The 27,864-nt window shown below is 41.7% G+C and overlaps 1 protein-coding gene across 1 annotated transcript in view; it reads right to left on the reverse strand.

Moving 5' to 3' along the window:
* Nucleotides 1-27,864, reverse strand: part of DDX10 (DEAD-box helicase 10) — a 334,053-nt gene that overhangs the window by 22,787 nt on the left and 283,402 nt on the right. Inside the window, exon 17 of the mRNA XM_045018285.1 lies at nt 3,224-3,351. Within this exon, the coding sequence (XP_044874220.1) occupies nt 3,224-3,351 (128 nt within the window). The remainder of the gene's footprint in view (nt 1-3,223; nt 3,352-27,864) is intronic.

A 27,864-nucleotide genomic window follows, 5' to 3' on the forward strand; every position in this document is an offset into this window, starting at 1 on the left:
TATTCTTATACAATAGATCAAGACTTTGCCAAGTCAGCCTTTACTAGCTAAAAGATAACACAAAATTTTAACTAGTGAAATACAACAGAAAATTGTTAAACACATACTAAGTATTGCTTAAACAAGAAAGCCATATATGAATCCAAGTTGAAATGTATCCTTAAGCCTATTGCCTTTCCCCTACAGTAAGTATGCAAAAAACAAAACAAAAACCAACCAACCATCAATCCATTCATCCGTGGTCATTAGGAGATCCCTGTGGTAACTAGACATTTAAGAGGATCTTAAGAAAAAGAGTTTCATCACACTTAGCTGCTTCAGCTCTAAGCAATCAACCTCTAGTAGATGCATTCGTCCACTATAGCTGGATGTCTGAGTCTCTACTAATACATTAAAGGCAGCTTGCTAATCATTTTAACAAAACTCCTCCAATATGTGCTAAGCGCTCCCAGGGGCGGCTCCAGACCCCAGCACGCCAAGCGCATGCTTGGGGCGGCATGCTGCGGGGGGTGCGCTGCCGGTCGCCGGGAGGGCGGCAGGGGGCTCCGGTGGACCTCCTGCAGGAGTGCCTGCGGAGGGTCCGTTGGTCCCGCGCAGCTTCGGTGGAGCCACGGGACCAGCGGACCCTCCGCAGGCACGCTTGCAGGAGGTCCACCGGAGTTGCGGGACTGGCGACCAGCAGAGCACCCCCCGCGGCATGACGCCGTGCTTGGGGCGGCGAAATGTCTAGAGCCGCCCCTGAGCGCTCCCACAGTCAGGTCAAGAGGAGGAGACAGACTATTATTAGTATAAAATCACTCCCCTATCCCTACCATGGGCTGACCCAAGCTATCGCCGAAGCTCAGCACATACTAGAGCAGGGGTGGGCAAACTTTTTGGCCCGAGGGCCACATCTGGGAATAGAAATTGTATGGCAGGCCATGAACGCTCACAAAAGTGAGGCTGTGATGTGGGAGGGGGTGAGGGCTCTGGTTGGGGATGTGGGAGTTCAGTGTGTGGGAGGGGGCTCCGGGCTGGGAATGCGGGCTCTGGGGTGGGGCTGGCGATGAGAGCTTTGGGGTATAGGAGGATGCTCTGGGCTAGGACCAAGGGGCTTAGAGGGCGTGAAGAGGATCAAGGGTGCGGGAAGCGGGTTGGCGTGCGGGGAGAGGCTCGGGGGTGCAGGCTCCAGGCAGCGTTTATCTCAAGTTGCTCCCGGAAGCAGCAGCATGGCCCCCCTCCGGCTCCTACACACAGGCGGCTCTGCACGCTGCCCCATCCACAGGCACCGCCCCTGCAGCTCCCATTGGCTGTGGTTCCCAGCCAATGGGAGCTGTGGGGGCAGCACTTGGGGCAGGGGCAGCGTGCAGAGCGGAGCCCCTTGGCTGCCCCTATGCGTAAGGACTGAAGATGGGCCATGCCGCTGCTTCCAGGAGCCGCGTGGAGCGGCCCCCGACCCTGCTCCCTGGCTGGAGCGCCGGAATGGGGCAAGCTCCAGATCCCGCTCCCCAGCGGAAGCTCAAGGACCAGATTAAAACAGCTGGCGGGCCATAGTTTGCCCACCCCTGTACTAGATGAATTTATTTAAATGGTTAGTTATTTGTTGTGCGTCTCCTTTTATGATTTCTGCTAATTCTCAGAAGGCTAGATTGAGTCTCCACATTCAGCCCTGAGTAGGAGGTGGCAAGGTGCTGCATCAGGCCAGAGGGTAAAACCAGGAAGAAACTGATTCAGAGTCAATGGGAAGAAGTAATTTACTGCATCTCAGAAAAGGATGCAAGCTTCCTTTCCCTCCCACTGATGCCTGGCCAGTTCTATAGGCCAGCATATTGGTGGGGAAAGTCATGCTACTGGCTTGTTTGTAGTAATCCAGAGTCAGGATCTGGGTAGCCCTAACCACTACCTCTCTTCTCTCCCTACCTTGAAGCCACATTAGGATTAGCAACAATCTAGCCTAGGTAATTTTAACTGATTGAGACCTGAAGGCAAAAGATACTTATACAACTGACAACTACAAGTTCCTGCTGAGTCAAAGGGGGCAAAATAAACATCTACCTTCCAGTCTAATGCACCAAGTGCCACTGTCATGATTTCAGGATGCATCAGAGCCTATAACAAAGGACCTCCTCTGTTTACCAAAGAGAAACAGGGTATGAAATCCTGACCCCACTGAAGTCAATGATAAAACCCACAATGAATTAAATGGGGCCAGGATTTCAGCCAGGATCTTTTGGCAATCCTACAATATGTGTACTGAAGAAATGCAGTAGGCTAACATAACACACTGTGGGTCCTCACCCCTTTCCAACCTGCACCATTATCTCTCAGAATAAAAAGTATATTTTAAAAATACTTCAGGGAACTACACCGCTAGCTCGATATAACACCACCCGATAAACACAAATTTGGATATAACGCGGTAAAGCAGTGCTCTGCGTGGGCGGGGCTGCACACTCTGGTGGATCAAAGTAAATTCAATATAACACGGTTTCACCTATAACGTGGTAAGATTTTTTGGCTCCCAAGGACAGCGTTATATCGAGGTAGAGGTGTATTTTGAATTTACTATATTTTTTAACCCAGAGTTAATTCCATAGCACATGTTTCTGGTCAGATTCAACTTCATTTGTATTGCTAACTATTCCAAATGACACTGAATCTCTCTGTTCCTCACATGCTTCATCTCAAACACATTTATTAAATATATTCCCAATATACTTTATGACTTTAATATGACTTCGTTTTCTTTTCAAATAAAATTTGTGATGTGATTGTACAGAAATTTATTTCTGCGCTTCACAATGAACTCCGGGGAATTAGTCAAACATTTTTTTGTTTGAATATTCTCCTTGAGATCCCTTTGACGCTGACTCATAATCCTAAATCTAACATGGCTAAATAAATGAGGTTGCTTAGGCTAAACGCATAAGAGCTAATTTGTGTTCAGCATCTGCTCAGCCAAAAAAACTAAAAGGGGAATTCTTGGGAGCACTCAAAAACCCTTTAAAATATGTTCCTGTTGCAACATCTAAACAAAGCAGCATTCAAAAGTAGAAACATCTCCAAATGAATGTGAGAAATGACCTTTGGCAAAACAAGAAATATATACAGCACCTCTGCTGTATTTCTTTTGATGAAAGCTGAGCTAAGGCATTTTACAGATACACTCTAATATCTTTGCATCTTTTTTTCTGGAAAGAGAAGGAAAAATGGGAAAAAATGTGCTTCAAGTTAGAAAACATACCCATCGCTGTCTTCAGTATCCAGATCAGCCTCTTGGTCAGAGCCTTTGTATTTATCAGGATCTGGAAGGGTGCTTGGATCAAATTCCTCTTCACTTCCACTGTAATCCAGAAAGGCCTCCTCTGCTTCCTGAAGGAGAATGAAGAGTTACAGACTCAAACAGACAACTCCAGATTTTCAGCTCTCCCAGTACTAAAAGTGCTCTAAGGAAACACCACCACCTTCAAATTCATGCATCAAGACTACTGCCCTTGCAGTCAGGGAGAACTGATTCTTTTCATTCTCCATCAGTGGTGTTCTCTCACTGCTAGTAAGGATCAATGTTGAACAAAGAAGATATTCAATAATAAAACCAGAGAATTTATGTTCAAATGTTGCATTTTCAAATAATTTGGTTTAAATCTACCAAATCCAGAAAAGGTTTTGGCAGCAACTTAAAAACACCCATCTGAGAGCAGATGTGTGACGAGAGTTTTAAAACTACTGAATGTATTTCTGAGAGAGTGTAAAAAGACATGGGGATGTGCACAGCTTAATCGGTTTTGTAGCATGTGTTTTACAAAACAGACTGATTTAAAACTCAGTCAGGTTTCCTTGCAGCTATAAGCCATGACATGCCAAAGAGTGAATGCAACTTAAGGATGCATTAACTTTTCAAGGGAGTTCTGATAGCCACAGTGGATGATAAGTGTTCTCCAACCTATCCTCTCCTCTCCCTGCCCACACTAAGCCCACATCCTTCCCTTGCACGTACTCAACACCTCTCAGAATCCTCTGCTGAGTCTGGGAAAGTTTGGCAGAGTCTGATGGGTTCCTTAGAAGTGCTGAATCCATCCAAGGGTCTTGTGGAATATACTTGGACCTACTGCCATCATAAATTTTACTAGTCTATCTGCTTACAGGCATGGGGTGAGAAGGCAAACTGAGGGAAGATGTGGCTCTACATGCATGCAAATCAAACCAAACAGAGCTTGTAGACACCTCTAGGTTATTTTAAGCAATATGAATCCTGGATTCATTCATTCTTATACTGAAAAGAGAACATGAAATACAAGTATAGATAAACAAAGACATTGCCATATTTTCTTTATGCACCTAAATAGCACTTGTATGAGAAGAATTCCCACAATAATATTCTTTTTAAAGTTGCCTTTGACTTTACAGTAATTTATCATAAAAATGTACATGCTTAACATTTAATGATCCTTTTATTTCTATTTTCCCCTTTTCATCCATCTCCAATAACTGTATTAGGTATGTGCACCCCTCACCAGAGCAAAAATCCCTTTGTGCTTTTCCCAGAAAAATTTTCTTGAAGATCTTTGGATGCACAAAGACAGCAAGGAAATAGCAAGGAGAGTGTGAATTAGTCACCACTGCAGGAATCTCCTTAATGTTCCCCACAATGAAGCTCCCACAGTGTACTGAAAAGGTCATGGAGAGTGAGCAAGCGGAAATGAAAAAGCAGGTTTCCTGTTAGAAGCAGCATGCTCAACATTAGTGCATTGTATTCTAGAGTAATTCAAAATACCAATAAGGGAAACTGTATGGTTGGAGTGTGGTGCATATAAACCACTAAAAGCAACGTGAGGCTCAGGCTGGGTCAACGCTAAAAAGTTAGGTTGACCCAGCTATGTCACTCAGGGATGTGAAAAATCCACACCCTGGAGTGACACAATTAAGCTACCATCAGTGTAAGAGAGTGCTATGTCGACGGAAGAATTACCTACGCCAGTAGAGGAACCCCTCCTATCGACGCAGGTAATATCTCCCCTGAAACACTATAAAGGAGCAGCTGCAGTGTTGCCACTATGCTGCTGTAGTGTTTCAAGCGTAGACAAGCCCTCAGCAGCACTGCAAACTACCTAAGGAAAAATAACCAACTGAATAGTATATATGATTGCCATGGAAATGTGATTGGGACGTGGAGGCTTACTCCAGCCTGCCCGCCCGGCGCTCCTGGGAAAGCCCCCGTATCTTGACCCCACTCCCTGGCAGGCGCGCCAGGAGGGTGGAGCAGGTCGGGGCACGGGCGCCCATTTTCCCCGGGCCCCCCAATTGGCCAGGGCCCCTGGGCATGGGCCCCGTTGGCCCAGGGGCTAATCCGCCACTCCTTTCAGTTAAACATAACAAACTCAATAGTAGTACAACAAAAAGATCGTTTGGAGGTTACCTTTTTGATGAGTTTCCATGTCTAAAAGGCATTCTAGATTAGATTACAGTGCATTTACATTTTTTAAAAACATCCCTCCCATTCTATCTGTTCTTGGATACAACTGCTGTATAACACAGGTGGTCAGTTGCGGCATGGAATAAGAGGTTTTGTAATAAACGCATATGTATAAGTGTATCACAGAACAGTATGTTCTAAAGGTTTTATTGGCACTCATTTGTGATGATCTGTATAACTCACTCTCTCTCAAGTCATGTAGATATTCTAATTTTATGCAATAAAACATTGATATCACATCTTGCTATCACGTATTGTTTCATTATTTGTGTACACACCTACAAGGGAGACCCATGCATGGTATGTAGATCTAAGTTTGTGCTTTATGTTCTCATTACAGATTCATTTTCTAGACTAGGTGTCTCAAACTCAAATGACCACATGAAGTCTAGTGCATTGGCCTGAGGGCCACATCACTGACACCCCCACCCTCACTGCCCCCAGCCCTGCCCCACTCCACCCCTTCCATGAGGCCCTGCCCCTGCCCCTTTCCACCCCCTTCCCCAAAGTCCCCACCCCAATGTTGCCCCTTCCCTGCCACCAGGGGGTGCAGGAGGGGTGCAGGGTGTGGCAGGGGCTCAGGGCAGGGAGTTGAGGTGCAGGAGGTGTGCAGGGTGCGGCAGGGGGATCAGGGCAGGGAGTTGGGGTGAGGGATTTGGCAGGGGGTCGGGTGCAAGAGGGGTGAGGGGTGCGGCAGTGGGTCAGGGTGCAGCAGGTGTCTCAGGGCAGGGAGTGCAGGAGGAGTGTGGGGTGTGGCGGGGGCTCAGAGCAGGGAGTTGGGGTGGAGGAAGGGTGTGGGGTGCGAGCTCCGGCCTGGCGCCGCTTACCTAGAGTGGCTCCAGGGTGGCAGCGGCGTGCATCAGGGCCACGGCAGGCTCCTGGCCCCGCGACGTGCTGCTCCGCTCCAGGAAGCAGCGGGAACCACGGCCCCTGGAGGAGCGGGGGTGGGCACAGGGCTCCGCTGCTGCTCCTCCAGGTACCTCCTACGAAGCTCCCATTGGCTGCGGTTCCCTGTTCCTGGCCAATGGGAGCTGCGGGGGGCGGTACCTTGAAGCGAGGCAATGCAGAAGCCCTCTGCCTCCTTCCCCCTCCCCTCCAGCCCAAAGGGACATGCTGCCAGCCGCTTAAGGGAGCGGCGCGGGGCTTGCGGCATCATGGGGGGCAATCCCGCGGGCCGCTGTAGTTTCCTACTCCTGGTCTGGAGGTAGGCAGAGGGGTTGGGGGGCGCAGGGAGCTTGGTGGGCCGCACAGAAGAGCCCTGCGGGCCGCGTGTTTGAGACCCCTGTTCTAGACTGAAACTTGCAAAGAACTACTCAAGATAATATTCAAACTGAATGACAACTAAAGAAATAAATGTCAAAAATGCCATATTTGTTTAGTCAGAATTCATAAAGTAATATTTGATATTAAGAGTATCACCTGTTGTATATGTATTAAATATTAATAAATGCTTATATTATTATACATCTTCCACAGATTAATAATAAAAAATCCTTTTTCACTCCTGCTTCATAAGTTTCAGTCATACAGACAGGAAGCAGAAACTACGTGACTGAATTTTCACATAATCCACTGTGAGTAACAAATACTGAGCAGTTGAAGCAAACAAGTCAAGCAACCCATAGAATGAACATGTGTCAAAGTAAATTCAGCTAATCTATACAAGTATTCAGCAAATACTTACAAATCAAAAGATACATTCACAGAATTAGGAGTGGTTCCTTCTAAACTAATCAGAAAATGGATTAAGTTCAGAACAGATGGATATTTTGACCAGCTCTAATTTAAAAAGAACAAAGTAACTTTCAAGGTTCCATTAGCACAAATGAGAATAAAGTTTTATCATAGAAAGAAGGAAAAGTTAGAGGTCTAGACCAGTGGTCCCCAACCTTTTTGTGGCCAGTAGCACATTCATGTTTTCAGAAGAGTGTGGCGGGCGCCAACAATTTTTCAAGGCTTATTTTGTATTTGTACATTAAATAATATGAAAAACATCATATTTAATATTACATAATATATGAATCCAGAGAGAAGCTGGAGAGAAGCCCTGAGGACAGAGAACACCGGAGCTCGCAGCACTCGGTCCCCGGCAGGCGCGGGACCACAGCTTCTCTCCCGTGCTGGGCACTAGGCGGGCACACATAAATGCCCCGGCGGGCGCATGGCGCCCATGGGCACCACGTTGCTGGTCTAGACTATTGAGGGTAATGGGACCTAACAGATCCTGCGTTGCTAAACTCATTCTGTCAAGGGGAGGAACAAATTATCATGTTTAACTCTGGCCCATGGACTGGGTCTATTAATTTAGATAAAAAAAGCAAGCTACCCTCAACCACAGAGAGCGTCCACTGATGTCAGTGAGAATTATTTGTACAAAGCCTTAAGGACAGAATATGCCCCTGGCTCTGCAAACACTTATGCATAGGAGTAGTCCCATTGAGTTAAATGGGACTGATCTTAGAGCAAACATAGTTTGCTGACTCGGGCCCTATAAATTTAGGTATGATCTTGTAAAGCATTTAAGCACATTTAAACATGTGAATAGTTCCCTTAAGTCACTAATCCGCTTTCTACCCTTTGTTCATTTGGTTATTTGCAAATACAGTTACCCAATTTGCATTGCAATTATTTACCTATATGCATAAATTAGTTGCAGGATTGAAAACTTGTTATTTGAAAATCGTACCCCTACAATGTCATCATTAAACTTCAGAATTAATGTGCCACTGAGATGAATGGTATAGGTCACATCTTCTAGAGCTGTTGAGGTAGGCTAAGACAGAATGATATCAGCTCACTTTAAGAAGGTATCTTTGTAACCATGTGGACTAGCAACTACATTATTTTTGTAATCAAAAGCCTGTGCCCTGGAGAATGCAAACATGTGATGGGGTTAGATAGATACCTCAAGCAGGCTAGTGTTCACATCCAGGTCAGGAGTTTGATAGCCCTGTTCTAGAAGATACATAGAGGCTGAAAATCTATTAAAGAAATGATGTTCATTGAATGGCACTTCATCACCATATCTGACAAATAAGCTCAAAGTCAAATGTTTACTTGAATAAGGACAACCTTTGTCCTCTGTTATATACTAGCTAAAGCATTTTTAACAAAGTGAGATAAAAAGGGAGGGCAGAAAACATACCATGAAAATGTGTGTACACATAGAAAATGTTTTATGAATTAACTTTAGTTCTTATCTGATTACATTAAATTATCTTGACTTGCAATTTGTATGTACAAACACTTAAGCCATTTACGGATTCCTGGAGGGGAAATTATTTCTGTACTGTCAATTCTATCTATAGTAATTTATATAATGCACAATGGTTCAGTTTTTCTGTTTGACTAAGGAAACTGAATACAAAAGTATTGTGTTTTGTTTAAGAATTCTTGGTCTGAGTTTGCTAACAGTTATTCTCATGAAATATTCATGTGACTATATTAAAACACTGAATACATCTTGAGATCTGTCACCTTTAGCATTCATTAATGATGTACTTGCCTCTGGTAGCAACTGATGAGGAATGCTTGTGATTTTAATACTAATACACCTCTACTTCGATATAACGCTGTCCTCAGGAGCCAAAAAATCTTACCGTGTTATAGATGAAACCACATTATATCAAACTTGCTTTGATCCGCTGGAGTGCGCAGCCGCCCCCCCTCCCCGAGCACTGCTTTACTGCGTTATATCCAAATTCATGTTATATCGGGTCACGTTATATCGGGGTAGAGCTGTATAAATATAAATTATAAATACTGGTAGTAGATTACCTGATGCAAGTGCCTAATTTTATGCAAACACCTTAAATATGCTTAAACATGCAGTTGAATGTCGTTAGCATACTGTTGGCAGAGGAGCCCATGTTGTCTCATTATCTTTCCGAGTGGTTTCATGTAAACATTGAAGAGAATTATTTCAGCATTTCCATATTTATCGCAGCATTCTTTGTGATATCTTTGTGTCAAGCCTGGTTATTGCACTGCTGATGTAACACTATTACCTACACTCCCATATACCCTTTTACCATGTAACAGAGACAAATGAATTTATGTTGACAACTATTCCTGTCATGGGCATATTTCAGAACTACAGAACATACAGAAGTTGTAAGAAGTACTATATTTCAGTTTCTACTTTTCAGAATTAAATAGGTTGCTCACTCTCCAATCTATCTCAGTAGCAAATACACCTTTATATCTACAGATTATACCTCCAGGAAGCACTTAATTTACCTTGTTAGTTCCACAATGTTTGAGTCAATAGGAGAAAGAATAAATGTGGGGTGTGTGTGTGTGAGTGTGAGAGAGAGACACAGACAGACAGACATGGGGTGTGCATGCTGCTCACTGGGACTGCGAGGGTTAACTCTTCACTGTGGGCTGAGGAAGCCACGCCCCCATGGCTGTAATGGCATGCTCAAAGTGCAACACCAGTATAAAAGGGAGCAGCTTGGCTCAGTCTGGGTGGACCACCATAGGGGAAGGCGGTGTGCCGCTGGCTCCTGCTGAAGGACCGCAGGCTCTTCCCGACGCGGAGGCCAGCCAGCTGACAGCAACCCTCAATCCTCAGGCACTGGATGCGACTGAGGGAGAAGGAACCGGGGGAACTAGGAAGCCATGAGATGTGGAGAAACGGTTAGGAAGTAACCCAGGGAGTCTTTGCAGGGAGTTGATTGGACAACTGGAGGCTAGCTCGGCGTGTTTTGGCCAGATCACTGCTGAGCTGGTGGCAGGCAACCCTACCACCAACAGGATCCGGCTCCCGCTATCCTGGCCACCGCCCACCCTGAGGTGGTAGCCCATCCTGACAGTGATTGACTCTGGCCACTAAGCCGCCCAGCCCTGAGCCTGGGGGCAGTGATTGACCCTGGCTGCTAGGCTGCCCAGCCCCGGCTGGGAATGTGCAGGCACGACTGCAGGCCTGACCCACAACAGTGTGTATATATTATATATATATAAATTTTGATATATTAAATCCCATTTGTAGAAAGCTTTCATGTACAAGCACCTCTCAGAATGAATCAATAGAATTACACAAGTGCTATATACTTGCGTTCTAGAAGAGCCTGAAGGGTCAGGGCATCTTAGTTTGAAACAATTAGTTTAGTACAGTCTACAGTGTTTCAAAGATTCTAGTGCAAAAGTTTCTCCCCGGCCCCCACCCAAGAATTTGAAAAAAGGAGAGAATTACCAGGATCATTTGGTTACTGGAGACAGGATGGTTTAAATTTTTAATTCCCTGGTGTTCTGGGTAGTGGTTGCATAGAATGAAACTGCTGAAGTTTAGTTATTATAGAGAGGTTTTTTGTGTGTGTTAGTAAGTTTTGTCGAGGGCACCTAGGGAGACTGGACAGACCTCAAAAGAAAAAAAAAATAGCACACACATTTAGGGAGGGATTGATTTCCAAAAGTGCTCACAGCACTGGCCTAACTCTGCTCCCACTGAGGTCAATGGCAAATCACCCATCGACTTCAGTGAAGGCAGAGTTAGACAGACAATGAAGACAGCTTTTGGAAAATCGCACCCATAGATTTCTCTCAGTTGTATTCGTATTTACATTTGTCAATAACTATATTTTAATCAATCCTCAGCAATGAGATGGAGTCCAAACAATTCTAACCTGAAATCATTCTGATGCTAGGTTGTCTGGAGTTATATGTTGCTCATAACAACAAAGACCCTACGCCACAAAAGAAAAGCCTCGTTTCCTGTATTTCATAAGAAATGGGTGTAAGGCAGCCAGGGATAGGTAAACGTATGGACAAGGAAGAATCTCTCCTCTCCCCCTAAATATCTAAAAGGCTATTTAAAAAACCTAAGCATTTTTTATTTATATTCTCCATATATATTCCTTAAAACGTGTCTTTCTAGTCCTCTGCCCCTCTCTCTTTTCACTTTCAGGTTCACAGCAGTCACGGCTGTCAGCCCATGTACAGAAAGTAATTCTCAAAAGTAGTCTCTGAGTTTAAACATTTCAACACACCAGTCTTCTTCAGGGAACTCAACATATGCTCACTGGGACATTCTAGACACAAAGAGTTTTCTTTGTATAACTTTGTGGAACTTCTGAATGACTTTTTTACATTATGTGACAATTACATTCTTAGAAAAAGATAAGGCAGGAGACTTTATATTTTTCTTGTTACAATACTCAAAGACATAGATATGGTTATATGCTGTAGAATGAGGGTGAAGAGGGCGAGTAATCCTTGTTTATTAACTAGGTGAATTTCTCCAGAGTCAAAACTTGCCCATCCTAAAGCAATAGATTAAAGATGATGGAACACAGAAAAAGAAAATCAGACTGGAAACAATTTGAAAATTATGAGATTCTGGGAACAGAGTCAGTTCTGGTCTTATTTTGTTCTTGGTACAACTGATAAGACATCAACACATTAAAAACAGAAGAGCATTTGGTAACTGTTGAATGCAGTGAAAAATGTCTTGCCCATAATGTTGAGATTTTCCTCAGCATTGGTTATGTCATGACACACATGTATTCTAAATATTAGGCCTGTGTGTTATACAAAGTACCTATTTAGAATGGGATATTTACAGAAAACAAGAATAGGAATTCCATTAATTTCCCACTGTGAAATGTAGTTGAAATGCTGTAGGTAGAACACGTGTAAAAATAACAGAAAACCACCAAATTAAGAACTGCTTCTTGTGCTTCTCTAGTTCTTGTGCTGGTGTTTGCTGTGATAGCAAGAAACAGTCTGCCTAGTTTTACTCAGAACCCACTCAACAGTTGCAATATGCTCTTAAGTCTCAATCCTGCAAACATGTACACATGAGTAAGCAGGGCTATTGACTTTAATGGGAGCACTCATGTAAATGAAGTTGCTTGTGTGCATGTTTGCAGAATTATTATTATTATTATTTGTATTACTGCAGCACCAAGGAGCCATAGTCATGGACCAGGACCCCATTGTGCTAGTGCTGTACACGGAACAAAGAGATGGGTCCCTGACCCAAAATGCTTATAATTTAAGCTTAAGAAAAGAGACAACAGATGGACACAGACAGACTAACGGAGAAGTACAAGGAAACAATGAGAATATTGGTCAGCCTGATAGGAGTTTTAAGGTGGATAACAAAGTAACTTTGCCGATGCTTTTGAGGAGTTCCTCACAAAGATATGGGGCAGCATGGCAGAAAGCACAAAGATGTTTGTTTGAAAATTTAACGAGTGGGCAAAGGAAGCTGACATCACTGGTGATCAGAGGTGGAAGCCAACCTCTGAGCAGCAAATGAGAGAGAATAGGTAGGGCAAGGATAGGTCATAAAGCACCTTGAAAGTGAAGACAAGAAGCTTATTTTTGATGCATTAGAGAAAAGGGAGACAAAGAGGGGTGATATGGTCAAAGTGACAGGCTAAGAAAATGATCTTTTCAGATGCATTCTGAGTGACAACAGGTGGGACAAGACTGTGTTTGTTAAGGCCAGAAAGAAGGATTTTGCAGCAATCAAGACATAAGATGAAGAGAGCCTGTACAAGAGTTTTAGATGTGTGGAAGGATAGGGAAGGCTTATCTTAGATGTTATACAGAAAGACTCTGCAAGACTTAAGATATCGTGAGGACCCAGAAGGAGGTCCAAGTTGAAGATGATGTCCAGGTCATTGACCTGAGTGACAGGCAGGATGGTGTTGCTGTTCACTGTGATCAGGAAAGGCAGGGTGTGTGTGAGTGTGCATCTTAAAGCGCTCTGTTTTAACCCCGTTGAGTTTAAGTGGATGGCTACACAGTCACAAGGAGATGTCATGAGGCAGGCTGAGATTTTAGAAGGAGGCAGGTCTGGAGTAGAGCAGAAGATCTTTGACACGTCAGCATACAAATGGCAGTTGAATTTGTGTTTGCAGATGAGATTACCCAGAGCTAAGGGGTAGAGGGAGAAGAGAAGGGGACCAAGGACTGAGCCCTGTGGAGCCCTCACAGAACACTGGAGGAGAACAAGAAGGATCCGCCAAAGGGTACCCTGAAAGAGCAATTAGAGAGGTATAAAGGGCGCCAGCAGAGGATGGAGTCATGGAAGCCAAGGGAGGACAATATTTCAAGAAGAAGAGCAGAGTTGACTGTGTTGAAGGTGGTTGACAGGACCATGAGAATGAGGATGGAGTACTGGTTATGAGCTTTGGCTGGGGAGAGGTCACTAGAGACTTTGGTGAGAGCAGTTTTCTTGAGTACAAGGGGTGGAAGCCAGATTGAAGAGGTTCTAGGATGGAATTAGAGGAGAGGAATGCCAGACAGTGATTGTAAACAGTGTGTTCAATGAGCTTAGAGAAAAAAGGGGAGAAGAGAGACAGGGTGGTAGATGGGAAAAAGGAAGGTTTTTTTAAGATGGGAGCTACTAAAGCATGCTTGTATAAGAGCCAGAGCAGAGTGAGAAGTTAAGGAGAAGAGTAAGGGAGGGGAGGGAATGAGACGGGAGTGAAGGCGGGCCTGGAATGAGATGGGGTCACTGGGGCAAGTGGAGAGGTTAGAGGAGGAGAACAGATGAAAAACTTCTGCATCTGTGATGTGGGATGAGGATCAAGTTATAGGAGAGGAAGAGGGGAGGGAAGATCACATAATATTTTGTCAATTTTCTCTTGGAAGAAATTGGCAAGATCCTGTGCTGAGAAGTGGAGGCAGAATGAGGTGAGGATTTGAGGAGAGAGTCAAAGGTGGTAAAAATGCAGGTGAGATTGCAAAGATGAGATACAATTAAGTTGGAGAAATAAAGTTGTTTAGCTAGGAAGACGGTGGAACTGAAAGAGGAGAGAATGATTCTGTAGTGGAGGACATCAGCCTGGTCATAGGATATCTGCCAGAGATTCTCCAGAGTGCAAAAGCAAGAGTTGAGGAAGTGGATGTTGGGGAGATGAGGTGGAGATGGGAGTTGACAGGATGGCCCTTGTTGTATGAGAGAGGGGCAAAAGAGTCAAGGATGGAGGAGAGTGAAACATGGACAGAATCAACCATCATATTAATGGAAGAGAGGACAGAGAAGAGAGGTCTGAGAGCAGACAAAAAGACATGAACACATTGATGGACTGGAAGTCAAGGAAAGGCTGAGACACGGGGCACTGGGACTGGAGGTGGGGAGGGGGATATGTTCTATAAATGTGGTACTTTCTTAACTGGATCAGGAAAGCTCTTATCAGCTTGTGTGGTATAAGACCAAAGTGTTTTGAAACTTAGGATGGCAAAAGAAATCAAAGCTCAGGCATTTTTGTGTCAAAAGCATAATAATTTTTTTATGTAAAGGACCTTTTCTGTTCATATCAGGATGACTGATTAAGGATGTCAAACCCTAGTTTTCCATATGTCACTATTCGATTACTGCCAAAATATTCCAAATACATTTCCAATCATGGAATAAGGAATCAGTTTTCATTATTTCAAATACAAATGGTATATAAATGTTACAGTAGAGATCCCTGACCTGGTCGGAATGTGTAATTAATGTAACTGATTTTAATTATAGAGTCTGCATTTTCTCCTTTAAATTTGCAACAAATCAGACAAAAACCATACTGTAGGTACTGTGGCCATCTCTACAAATCAGTGTCATCTATGAAATCTGAATTTTCAACCAACCATGCTGTTTCCCAGTTGCTCACTCATTTGTTTATGACAGCAACATCTGAAAAATCCTTAGACTGTATAAATAATGTATCATAGTCTTAAATAACAGGATGCAATGCACTGTGTGATTGATTACCTTTGGTACCTATCCTTCATGAAAGTAGGGAAACAAAGCTTTTCTGAACTCCTAGAAAATTACATTTTGGTAAAACCACCAAAGAGCAATTAAGTATGCTTGAGACGGTTAACACTGCATATTCAATTACTATCCCTTTAACTTTCAGTTGCTTCACAAATGAAACGTTATCCTGAATTAATTGACTGGAAAAAGTACAGGTATCCCAGGCAGACACATGATTTTTCATATCCCCCTCCCACAATCATTTTCAGAATGGGCAGACAAAAACTTCCATGGAAGCAGGAGGGGAGGTGGGTAAATATTTATTCAAATTATTTTTAAAAAATCACCAAACTGGATTTAAAAGCTGTCAAGTTCCAACCTTTTTGAAATGAGGGCACCAGTGTGGATTATGATTTTTGTATCATAAAACTCTCCATTTGGAACTACAAGACCACAAGCTGATTTCACATACGAGCAGAAATGGTAACGACTTTTGGTAGTTATTGTAAAGGGAAGAGACCGCGCCTATCTCAATGTTTGTACAGTGCCTTGCAAAATGGAACTCTGACCCTGGTTGGGCCTTTTGGTCTTGAGATAATATCAGTAACTAATAACTTTTACCCTAACATTTATTATTTAACCTTTGTATTGTAATAGTGCCTAAGAGCCAGAGTCGTGGACCAGAATTAGGTTACTTGTGTGGCCTTATATTTATTTTTTGCTTTACTTTCTGCATCTGCTAACACCTCATGTATAGTCACTTTCACTGTTCTCACTGTACTACATTGTAGTTTGTATATATATTGTACATGCAGCCAGGGACAGCAACTTTTCTAAAACAGAAAAAGGGTTTTGCAAAACCACAGAAATTACCAGAGACTCACAATAGGTACAGCGCCTAAAATTACTTAACTTATTAGATTTTATGTTGACCACATCCTTTTAAAACTTTGCAAGCACAGATTGCAAGTGTTCAAATCTTAGATCACTGAAAACAAAAGGTTGGCATGAAAGCACTTTTGACATCATATTGTTAATGTTAGTCTTTAAGGTGCCACAAGTACTCCTGTTCTTTTTGCGGATACAGACTAACACGGCTGCTACTCTGAAACCTGTCATATTGTTAATGGTCTCTTTTATTTCATTTTTTTTTCAGTTATGCCAAGACTGAGTGACTAAGCCACTGAACACTGAACCTCTTTAAAAAAAAAAATAGTAAGAGCTTCAAATGTTTGGAAATAATAAGCCAGATGCAATGAATATTTAAAGAATATTTTTTGTACCTGCCCTTAAAAAATGAATATAGTGCATTAAGGAATTTTAAATTGTGAAGAGAAAACGCCAATTTTTAAAAGCCATTAACCTTTTTGGTGAAGACTGATGCAAAATAGGCATTAAACAACTCAGCCTTCTTAATGTCATCAGTTTTTAGCTCTCCTTGCTCTCTAAGTAGAGGACCTACACTTTTCTTCCTTTTTCTCTTATTCCTAATGTATTTAAAGAACCTGTTCTTATCTCTTGCAGCTGTAACTCATTTTGTGCTTTACCTTCTCTGATTTTCTCCCTATGTACTTGTTATTCTTTTGTATTCATCCTTTGCAATTTGTCCATGTTTTCACTTTTTATAGGATTCCTTTTTGATTTTCAGCTCATTAAAAAAGCTCCTGCTGCAGCCATATTGGCCTTTTACTATTCTTCCAAACTTTCCTTCGCACCAGGATAGTTTGTAGATGTGCCTTTAATATGGTCTCCTTTAGAAACTGCCAGGTCTCTTGAAAGCCTTTACCCTTAGATTTTCTTCCCGGCAGACCTTACCTATCAGTTCTCTGTAAAGTCTGCTGTTTTGAAGTCCATTGTCCTTTGCTGCTCTCATGCCTTCCTTTCTTTAGAATCATAAAATCTATCATTTCACGATCACTTTTACCTAAATTGCCTTCCATTTTCAGATATGCAACTTTTTAGACAGAATCCAGTAAAAAATGGCTGCTTTCCTAGTTACTTCCTCCACTTTCTGAAACAAAAAGTTGCCCCCAACAAATTCTAAGAATTTATTGGTAATTTTGTGTTTTGCCATATTACTTTTCCAACAGACATTTGGGGAGTTAAGGTTCCCCATTACGACCAGGTCTTGTGTGTTCTGGATATTTCTATTATTTATTCTAGAAATACCTCACCCACCTCCTCCTCTTGATTTGGTGGTCTTTATCAGATCCATACCATGACATCACCCCTATTTTTCCCCTTTTATCTTTATTCAGAGGCTTTCAACTGGTTTTCCTCTTACCTCCTTCAGGATCTCAGATCAAGTGTATATATTCCTGATGTACAGTGCAACACCTCCTCCTTTTTTATCCTGCCTGTTCTTCCTGAACAACCTATACCCCAATACCAATAATCCAGTCATAAGATTTAACCCACCAGTCTCCATGATGTCAATTAAGTCATAATTAAGCTTATGTACTAATAGTTCCAGTTTTTCCTGTTCATTCCCTATATTTCTTAGAGGTGTAGAATCTAAGATGTTGAGCAGATTCCTCCCCTGTTAAAGTTGCCATTTTTATGTTTACCTGTGGGATTTTGTCACGTGACTCCTCTCAACTGACTTTAAAGCTCTTCCTTACTAGGCTGGCAAGTCAGTGTAAGAAGATGCTCTTCTCCATCTCTTCCCAGCAGTCATCCTTCACAGAAAAGCATTCCCTGGTCAAGAAAGCTCCCACATCAACACCATCTGGACAGCCATGCATTTATCTCCAGGATGCACATGACCCAACCTGAGTCCTTACCCGCAACTAGGAGGATGGACAAGATCGCCACCTTCACTCTCACTCACTTTAAAGGCATTAATGAATAGCTTGTACCTCTTGCCCAGGAGAAAATGGCATGGAATTTCCAACACAAGAAATGTTTTTCCTCTAACTATTGCAGACCTCATATTGACACTACTGAAAGGGTCTCAAGCAAGGAAAGAACACTTGGATAATTGTTCACTGGCAGCTGACAGTACCTGCTGTTAAATAGTAAAGGCAGCCTGATTAAGCACCCAAAATTTTTAGTTATGGGAGTTCTATTAGGATCACATGCTAGGACCTTTGGAGAGAACTACCCTTCCCTTTTGCCAAGGATTTTTTTTAAGCACATACCTCATAACCTGTCGAAAGTGAAATTCCTTTAAATCTCTCTCTCGCTATATATACAAGTTCTAATTCATTTCCTTTCAGATCCAGATCAGACATGGTGTATGAATGTAGCTTTGCTGGCTAACCATTATTTTGCTCTAAAGTGGAAGCTAGATATAACTCTCTCTTTTGGAACAAGGGGCTTATTAAAAGACCAAAAAGCTATTATCCTGCTGGAAAGAAAATCACTTAGTATTCAGGCCAGCAAGCTGACAACTTTTGGTTTATCTGAAAACCTTTATTGAATTATGTGAAAGCCAGACAACTGGAATGGAGCGTTGCTAATATTTCACTCTCTAAATATCTTTAAATTGTATGTTGAGCTACCCTTTTCTAATATCAGTCTTAATCTGAGCTACCAGAATATGTTGACAAAATTCTGATTTCACATATCTATTCCCTACTGTTGGTGCAAATTGCTAGGGAGGCAAAGAGTAAGTGCTGGAATAATACCGTTACTTAGAAATTCCATACTAATACTATCTTATATGTTTGTGTTGTGCAAACAAAAGTTTGAATTCTGTTTGAGAGAGAGAAGATATATAGCACTTCTTACAAGTGTCAGAGAACCTTAGATTTCCTGCAGAAAGTAGCCTGAGAAATGACTCACTTTTCAAAATGCTTCTTGGCCATGTCACATTTATGATCTGCTTGCAAGCTGCGTGTGTGTTGATGTGGTACTCTCTGTCAAAAACTAGGACAAAACAAATGGAAGTAAAGTGCTCTAAAAATGTGTGCTGACAAGCTGCAAATTACTTTCAAAGAATTGCTGGGAGAAGAAATTTAAACATTAAAAAGGCTATTTTGTACCTGGGGGGAAACCATGTTGTTCAAGTTAAATTATTGTTTTAATGCAGCCTGTGAACTGAAATGCATTTACCAAGAGCCCCTAAGATCCAAAGCATCCAGGTATTCACATCTTATACACTATTGTGATAATCTTTGTATAAAATATGCCTTGTGAAATGTGATTTAAAAACTAATAACTTGCTGGTTAACAATATCATGGTACGTAGCTATGTTATATGTAAAATTGTGAATTGCCTCTGTATGATGGTATTAGAACATGTTCAAGACAAGATGGCCTTGCCTAGGTAAAGGTGTCAAACAGATCTATCCTAAACAAAGCAATGTGGGTTTACCTCAATAAACAGGACCACCAAGACAGCAGGAGAGGAGATGGCAGGAAACAGAACCATTGGGATTTTAGCAAACACCAGTGGGGGGAAAATTGCACAGAGTTTCTTTCATCACCACACTCCATGTCTCCATGTCACATTCCTCACATTACCACCCTATACCGGAAACCCACTGACCGCTATACTTACTTACATGCCTCCAGCTTCCATCCCGGACACACCACACGATCCATTGTCTACAGCCAAGCTCTAAGATACAACCGTATTTGCTCCAATCCCTCAGACAGAGATAAACACCTACAAGATCTCTATCAAGCATTCTTAAAACTACAATACCCACCTGCTGAAGTGAAAAAACAGATTGACAGAGCCAGAAGAGTACCCAGATGCCACCTATTACAGGACAGGCCTAAAAAAGAAAATAACAGAACGCCACTAGCCATCACCTACAGCCCCCAACTAAAACCTCTCCAGCGCATCATCAAAGATTTACAACCTATCCTTAAAGATGATCCCTCACTCTCACAGATCTTGGGAGACAGGCCAGTCCTCGCTTATAGACAGCCTCCCAACCTGAAGCAAATACTCACCAGCAACCGCACACCATACAATATAAACACTAACCCAGGAACCTATCCTTGCAACAAAGCCCGATGCCAGCTCTGTCCACATATCCATTCAAGTGACACCATCATAGGACCTAATCACATCAGACACGCCATCAGGGGCTCGTACACCTGCACATCTACCAACGTGATATATGCCATCATGTGCCAGCAATGCCCCTCTGCCATGTACATTGGCCAAACCGGACAGTCTTTACGCAAAAGAATAAATGGACACAAATCTGACATCAGGAATCATAACATTCAAAAACCAGTGGGAGAACACTTCAACCTCTCTAACCTACTCAGTGACAGACTTGAAGGTGGCAATTTTGCAACAAAAAAACTTCAAAAACAGACTCCAAAGAGAAACTGCGGAATTCGAATTAATATGCAAATTAGATACAATTAACACCGGCCTAAACAGAGACTGGGAATGGTTGGGTCATTACACTAATTGAATCTATTTCCCTATGTTAAGTTCTCCTCACACCTTCTATGGGCCATCTTACTTATCACTTCAAAAAGTTTTTTTTTCCCTCCTACTGATGATAGCTCATCTCAATTGATTAGACTTTTCCTGTTGTTATGCATACTTCCACCTTTTCATGTTCTCTGTATGTATAAATATCTCCTGTCTGTGTGTTCCATTCTATGCATCCGAAGAAGTGAGCTGCAGCTCACGAAAGCTCATGCTAAAATAAATTTGTTAGTCTTTAAGGTGCCACAAGTACTCCTGTTCTTTTTGCGGATACAGACTAACACGGCTACTTCTCTGAAACAAAGCACTGAGAGGGATTCAGGGTTATACAGGGTAATAGGTGAGAACCCCTCACTGGTCTAGACTGCACTTCAAAGTGTGACACCCACCACTAATAGTACCAAATGCAAACTAACTCCATTATGCAAATGTAAATTATAACATTTTCCAGTCTAGAAATTTTTGGCGAGAACAAGAAACAGGTTAGCTTATATTAGAAGTCTGCAATTTTATTCTTTTAAAGATAATCACTTTGTCAAACTTGTTCTTCCTTACTTTTCTTTATCCTCCCCACTTTTCCAATTGATTCCAATCCGTTGAGTGCCTTTAACATGGTTTGCTAAAGAATGTTTATTTGGAAATGTAGCTTCCAAATGACATACCATGGGGTTTTGGAAATAATGAGAAGTGAATTGAAATAAATCTCCTGCATGCTAAACAAGGCCACTGAATATAAAAGAGACAACAGGCGCTTGGCCAACCTCATCCCTGGCATAACTTCATGGACATCAATGAATAAGGCTCACTGAGTTTAGATAGAACAAAGACAAACTGGAATGAATGAGATTTTCCAAATTAAGTGCTCCCACTAGAGATTGGCTTATTTAATTTACAGATTTTATTTTTCTTTCCTATTTAATGTGCTTAGGTGGCATGGGAAGAGGCTTTATGTTATATATGCTGTAATAAATCACAAGAGGTTTCTTCTGATTAGTCTCCGTCTACTGAAAAAAAACAAAGCAAAATAAACATTTCAATATAAACAGAAAAAGGAAAATTCTACAGATGGGCCAGATGAATTTTTCAGAGGAAAAATTACGGGTCAGTGTGTCGCTCCCATACAGAATATAGTTGAGAGCAATGAAGTTTGGATCTCTCCAAGATTGACAACATGCTGATTATTTATTAATTCTTTGTAATTGGATTATAATCTCTTCAAGGTGGGGACAGAATTTTCCTATGTGTATGTGCAAAGTCCCTGCATATTTTGTATGCTACCACAATATAAAAAATAACGACATTGTAATTTAGAAAGAAATACACATTTCAGTTCATGAATGTCTGAATAATGATAAATTGGCCTACTAAAACTCCTAATCTTCAGAAGAACCAATGAAGATATTGGAAAATATCACTTTACAATTACATTTAGGTGGATGTTAGAAAAAAGAGAAACAGAACTCATTTCAATAATACCAACTGAAACCTCAAATACCACTTGACTAAACATGAAAGAGACCTAAAGTTCATTACTTTTATGATTCTTCATAAACAAAGTATGAAATAATATTACTGGACTCCAGGATGCTTGTTAAAGGTTGGATTCGTAACACATGGAAGATAGAAGGCCTTAGCACATAAGTTGCAGGTGTTCCTGACCTTCTCAGAACAAAGGCCTATTGAGAACAACAATCTCTCTCACATACTCTACAGAGTTGTTAACTGCATTACATCTGGAACATGGTATATATTGTTCTCTCATAAACCTTAAACTTTTAATGTTAATCTCTTAGAGCTTGTATATTCTAGGAGCATTGCAAGAGATGCTATTACCAATCAGCAGTAAAAAAAGGGGTTGTAGCAGCTACTCTGGTGGCAGAAAGAGTTATCATGGGGAAATGGAAGCCTGATGTTCCTTCCTCCTCAAGAGACTGACTGGTTGAATTTTCCAGCACAACATTAATGGAAAAAGTGAACATCTAATAGAAACATTTGGAAAAAATATAAGATTTGGTTAAATATGAAAAATTGAATATTGCAGTAGTTCAATGAATAGTGCACTCCATTGGCCCCTGCATAATTAAATTGCTACTAATAATTCACTTACCTACCTATCTAATCATATTAATTCATGTTGCCCTACACAGTTTCATGTTTGCCTCTTTCTTGGTTTTAATTATTCTATTTATTAGTCCTTTTAACTCATTTCTATTGAGGCTCTATTAATAATATTAATAAGGAGCAGTGAAATAATGTATTTTGTCATGTACGATTCATTCTGAAATCATTTATCTTGGTGCACCTATCTAGATTTATAGTTAGTATAACTGAGTTCAAAAAAAGAATTAGATGAATTAATTCATGGAGGACAGGTCCACCAATGGCTATTAGCCAAGATGATCAAAGATGCAATCCCATGCCGCAGGTGTCCCTAAACCTCCAGCTGCTAGGAGCTTGGACTTTACAACAGGGGATGGATCACTCAAAATTGCCCTATTCTGTTCATTCCCTCTGAAACATCTGGCACTGGCCACTATCTGAGATAGGATACTAGGCTAGAGGGACCACTGGTTTAACCCTGTATGACCATTCTTATGTTATGTTCTTATATTGTTTTATGCAAACATGATACAGAAAAAAGATGGAGTATTCTTTTCTTCATTTCCAACATTTGATACTGAAGGCTGTAAAACTGGTGCAGTCAAAAACTCCATGTATTCATAGGCAAGAGGTCCAGTATTAAATTTACTATCCATACCACTTAAATCATGTACCCTTCTTCAATAGTGTTGCCTATTCATGTTTAACTACATCATTCTATACAAGATGTCCACCAAATTAATTGCCTGTAAAATATTTTAGCCAGTCTAAAGTTATCCAGAATGAAACTGTGAGGGCCCCATCTCACCCAATGGAGAAGGATCTGTACTGCAATCATTTAAATTCACTCATTAGATGAGACTTCATCAACTGGGTTCAACATATAAGATTCTGCTTCAATCACTAAATGAACTGACAGCTTTCCATCAGCAATCAACATTCACAAGACAAAAATTGTAACAGATTTTGTACACATGGCTAGGCTCTAGAGGAAACAATGTTTGCTTCAAACAGATGTTCCAAATTGAAAAGCAGCCTCCAATATTCACTTTCTGAGGTGAAGCTAATCCTAATTCTATGCATGTAAATACTACTAGCTTGTTAGAAGAGCAATACCTTATTGCAATGTCCCAGGACAATGTAGTCATTTCTGTATTTTAAAACAGGTACATTAACACTTGGATATTAGGTATGAAGGACCAAATTCATCCTTTGAGTAAATCCTTTTACCTCAAGTGAACTAAATCAAGGATCAATTTGTCCCAGTGTAAAACTACTGAAGAACTTAATATGGCAGCTAATGTGTTTCTGAAGGAAAAATATCATTCACTAATAAGCACAACCAGCTTACTCTGTACAGCTGCACAAGTTTTACAATAGCAGAAAGTTGCTGTTCTTAAAAATATCCAAGTTCTCTATCTTTTCATAATCCTTTTCAGCCTGACAGATTGTAGAACACTTTACCATCTGTGTATCCCCGGCACAGAAATTCAGTCACCTCTGGGGTGGAACAAACCACAAACGCTTTACAGCACAGAAGCAGAAAGGAAGTAAATGACTTATTGAAACTCCTGTGGAAATTTCAATAGACAGCTAGAGCACAGTACACAATGCATTACTGTGGCTCACTGTTAAAGAGCTCCTTCAAAACCTCCCTGAGCCAAATGCACACTGAGCTCTTCTAATAGCCCTTGGGTCTGGCTGCTCAAACTCAGCAGACAGCAGCTCCACCTCTGCCCTCCACCCCAGTAGATATTTGCTTCACAGATATTATGCATGACGCAGCAGGCAGCTATAACCATTGGAATACTTTTCTCACTGAGATCCAATCTTTTGAGTAAACAACACCAGCGTACTTTCAATCTACCCAGAAGCAAAGTAAATGGTCACTCTGCACCTGCTGAGCCAATAGCTGCATCCTTCCTTGTCACTACTGAGCTTCATGAGCCAGAAGACGAGGGATAGGCTGGGGCCCCCCCGGATCGCTGTTGGCATTTCAACATCACCAATGGTAATCTCCTGGTCAGGGAAAAAAGTTTCCGCTTGTAGCTTTCTAAAAAGTCCTGGGTTCTTAAAGCTGCGAATGTCATGTACCTTCCCTGACCAGCCCACACTGATATTGTCGAAGAGCTCCCAATGATCCACCAACACTTGCATAACTATAGAAAAAGTAGCTCTTTTTGTTGATGTCTCTCTGTAGCAAAGTGCTCTGAGGCCAAAATAGGAATATGCTTGCCATCTGTTGTTCCATTGCAGTTCAGGAACCCCATTTTTGCAAAACCATTTGCTATGTTCTGCACATTGCCAAGAGCCACAGTCCTGCATAGCAGGAGGCAATTAATGAGCCTGCACACTTGCATGACAACAGCTCCCGCAGTGGATTTTCCAAGCCTGCATTACAATGCAATCCCACCAGTCAGTGCTTGTTTCTCAGGCCTAGAAGTGGTGCTCCACCATCTACAGCTGCTCTATGAATGCCACCAACAACTTTTAGTTGGTTCTCACTATGTCCTATGGCAATTTTTCCTCTAAGAAATTGCCATGTTCCCTGCTGTTTTGATTATTCTTGAAGTTCTGCTAATACCATTGGCTCATGTATCCTGTGCTTGCAATACTTATGACAACAGCGCAGAGCTGTGCAGGCTCCATTTTTCTGTCAAAAATGGTGGATGGTGAGGAGGGCCATGCAGGTTTTTCGGATTTTGAAAAAAAGTAAATAAATTATGGGATATAGATGACATTATAGGATGGAGACAATTGTATAATGGGAAGTTGACTCCTTGCTTACGGTCACCACTGTGTGATTCATTTTGGGCCCATCATGCATTGCCAAAACTTCCCATCTGGGAATACTGTGGCAGGTTGCACACTGGAATCTACCCACAGTGCACTACACTCTGTATCTATATAACCGCTCTTGATGATTACGTGCAGCACAATCACAAGAAGCCACGTATGCATGCACACAAGTGATATACTGACTGCAGTAGCTTAATGGGAATGTAACTCACAATGACCAAAGTTTGTAGTGTAGACATAGCCGTAGTTAGACAACTCAAGAACACACATTCTTTATCTAGTGAAGATCGCATGCCTGTAGCCCCCAGATATGATCCTTTGAGATTTCTTAATGTCTTGCCTAGACCAGAGGCTTGTCTACAATTAAAACACTACAGTGGCACAGGATTTAGATGTGTAACAGATCGGATTACCTTGCTCGACCTAATTAACACTTTCTAAAACTAGTTAAAGCAAAAAACAATTGCACTTTGGCATGTATTAAACTGATCCAATTAAAGCCCAGGGGAAAGCCTAAAGTACAATTGCTTTGTCTTGACTAGAGTTTTCAAAGGTGTTGCTCTAACTTCATAGCTTTAAATCCTAGGCTACAGAACACCTAAATACTGACCAGACTCAGCCCCACTTAGCTTTTTATATTAAATAAGTATTAAACAAATCCTAAACCACAGGGTTGGAGCACCCACAGGGAAAAAAAATAGTGAGTGCTGAGCACTCACCGGACAGCCCCCACTATTAGCTCCCCCTACACTCATGGATCAGCACCTCCTGCCCACTGTGAACAGCTGCTTTACGGCATGCAGGAGGCTGGGGAGGAGGGGGAGGAGCGAGGACGCAGTGCACTCGGGGATGGAGTGGAACTGGGCAGGAAGAGGTGGGGCGAAGGTGGAGTGGGGGCGGGAAGAGGCAGGGAATGGGTGTGGCCTTGGGGAAAAGGGAGTGGGGGCAGGGCCTGGGGCAAAGCCAGGGGTCAAGCACCCCCCGGCACTTCGAAAAGTCGGTGCCTGTGTCCTAAACAGATATTTAAATTAGTATAAAAATCCGCAAATATTCATGGTCAGTTCTAAACGTACTAAAATAACATCTTTAGAATCCAACACTGTCTCAGTTCTTTCACCATAAGACTGCGAGCTCTTCAAGGATTTATCTTACTATACATGCAGGCCTGGTTAATGCTACCATAACACACACACACAACAATAATAATAATCTTGACTATGTTAAGCAAAAGTATCAACCTGGTTTTAAAAAAAAATCAATATATTGTCTTTAGGATAAGTTTGAGTTCTTTCTAAATGGATAGGGCTCTTAAGTTCACAATGCTAAACGATTTTCTCATTTATGTTTTCTTACTGAAAAATAGAAAACAAACCATCACCTTGATCACTAGCCTTGGTTGAGCTATTGAAATAACCCTAGAGAAAGAGCTTTGAGGCTGCAACTTTTTCACTGACAGCATATTTTAACAGCATGGCTTCTAAAGGGGTTGAACACTTCAAGTAGAGAGTGTCAATCTCTTGCACACTATTAAAAAAAAGTGGCTAAAAGATTAGGATGCTAATTTCACATCTTGTGGGATATTTAATTCTGTTATTCTTGTTTCCTCACACCAAATGTCTTCAATGCCGCGTACTTGTACTCATGATCAGGAATCATGCCATATTAAGAGACCTTTTCAAAAGAATCAAACACATTAAAAGTCTAAAATGTAGTTTACTTTGAAATAAGCCCTTTAAAGAAGAGTTAAAGAGAAAAAATAATAGCTTCTACGTGTCAGAGTATCATGTTTTGGGAAGTGCTGTTTAAGACAAAACTGAAGTTCTGAACATATTAGTCTTTAATTTAAAAATACCAGGGTAATTCAGAAGAATAGAGGTGTAAAGCCTAATGTGTGCTTGCCAAATTATTATCCCTGCAATAAATTCTGCCTAACTACCCTCACATTTCTTACTTAATATAGTAGTTTTCACTACATCCTAAAGATATTGCATAGCTTTACTCTCCACTACTGGACGGTAGCCATGTTTCTAGCCCAGAGGCATATGCAGCCATCAGTTTATATGTCAGTACATTCATAGGGTATGTCTACACTACAGGATTATTCCGATTTTACAGAAACCGGTTTTTGGAAACAGATTGTATAAAGTAAAGTGCACGCGGCCACACTAAGCACATTAATTCGGTGGTGTGTGTCCATGTACTAAGGCTAGCGTCGATTTCTGGAGCGTTGCACTGTGGGTAGCTATTCCGTAGCTATCCCATAGTTCCCGCAGTCTCCCCCACCCATTGGAATTCTGGGTTGAGATCACAAAGCATGATGGGGCAAAAACAGTGTCGCAAGTGATTCTGGGTAAATATCATCAGTCAATCCTCCCTCCGTGAAAGCAACGGCAGACAATCATTTCGCGCCCT

This window comes from Mauremys mutica, chromosome 1 (assembly GCF_020497125.1).
Source record: "Mauremys mutica isolate MM-2020 ecotype Southern chromosome 1, ASM2049712v1, whole genome shotgun sequence".
NCBI classification, from domain to species: Eukaryota; Metazoa; Chordata; order Testudines; family Geoemydidae; genus Mauremys; species Mauremys mutica.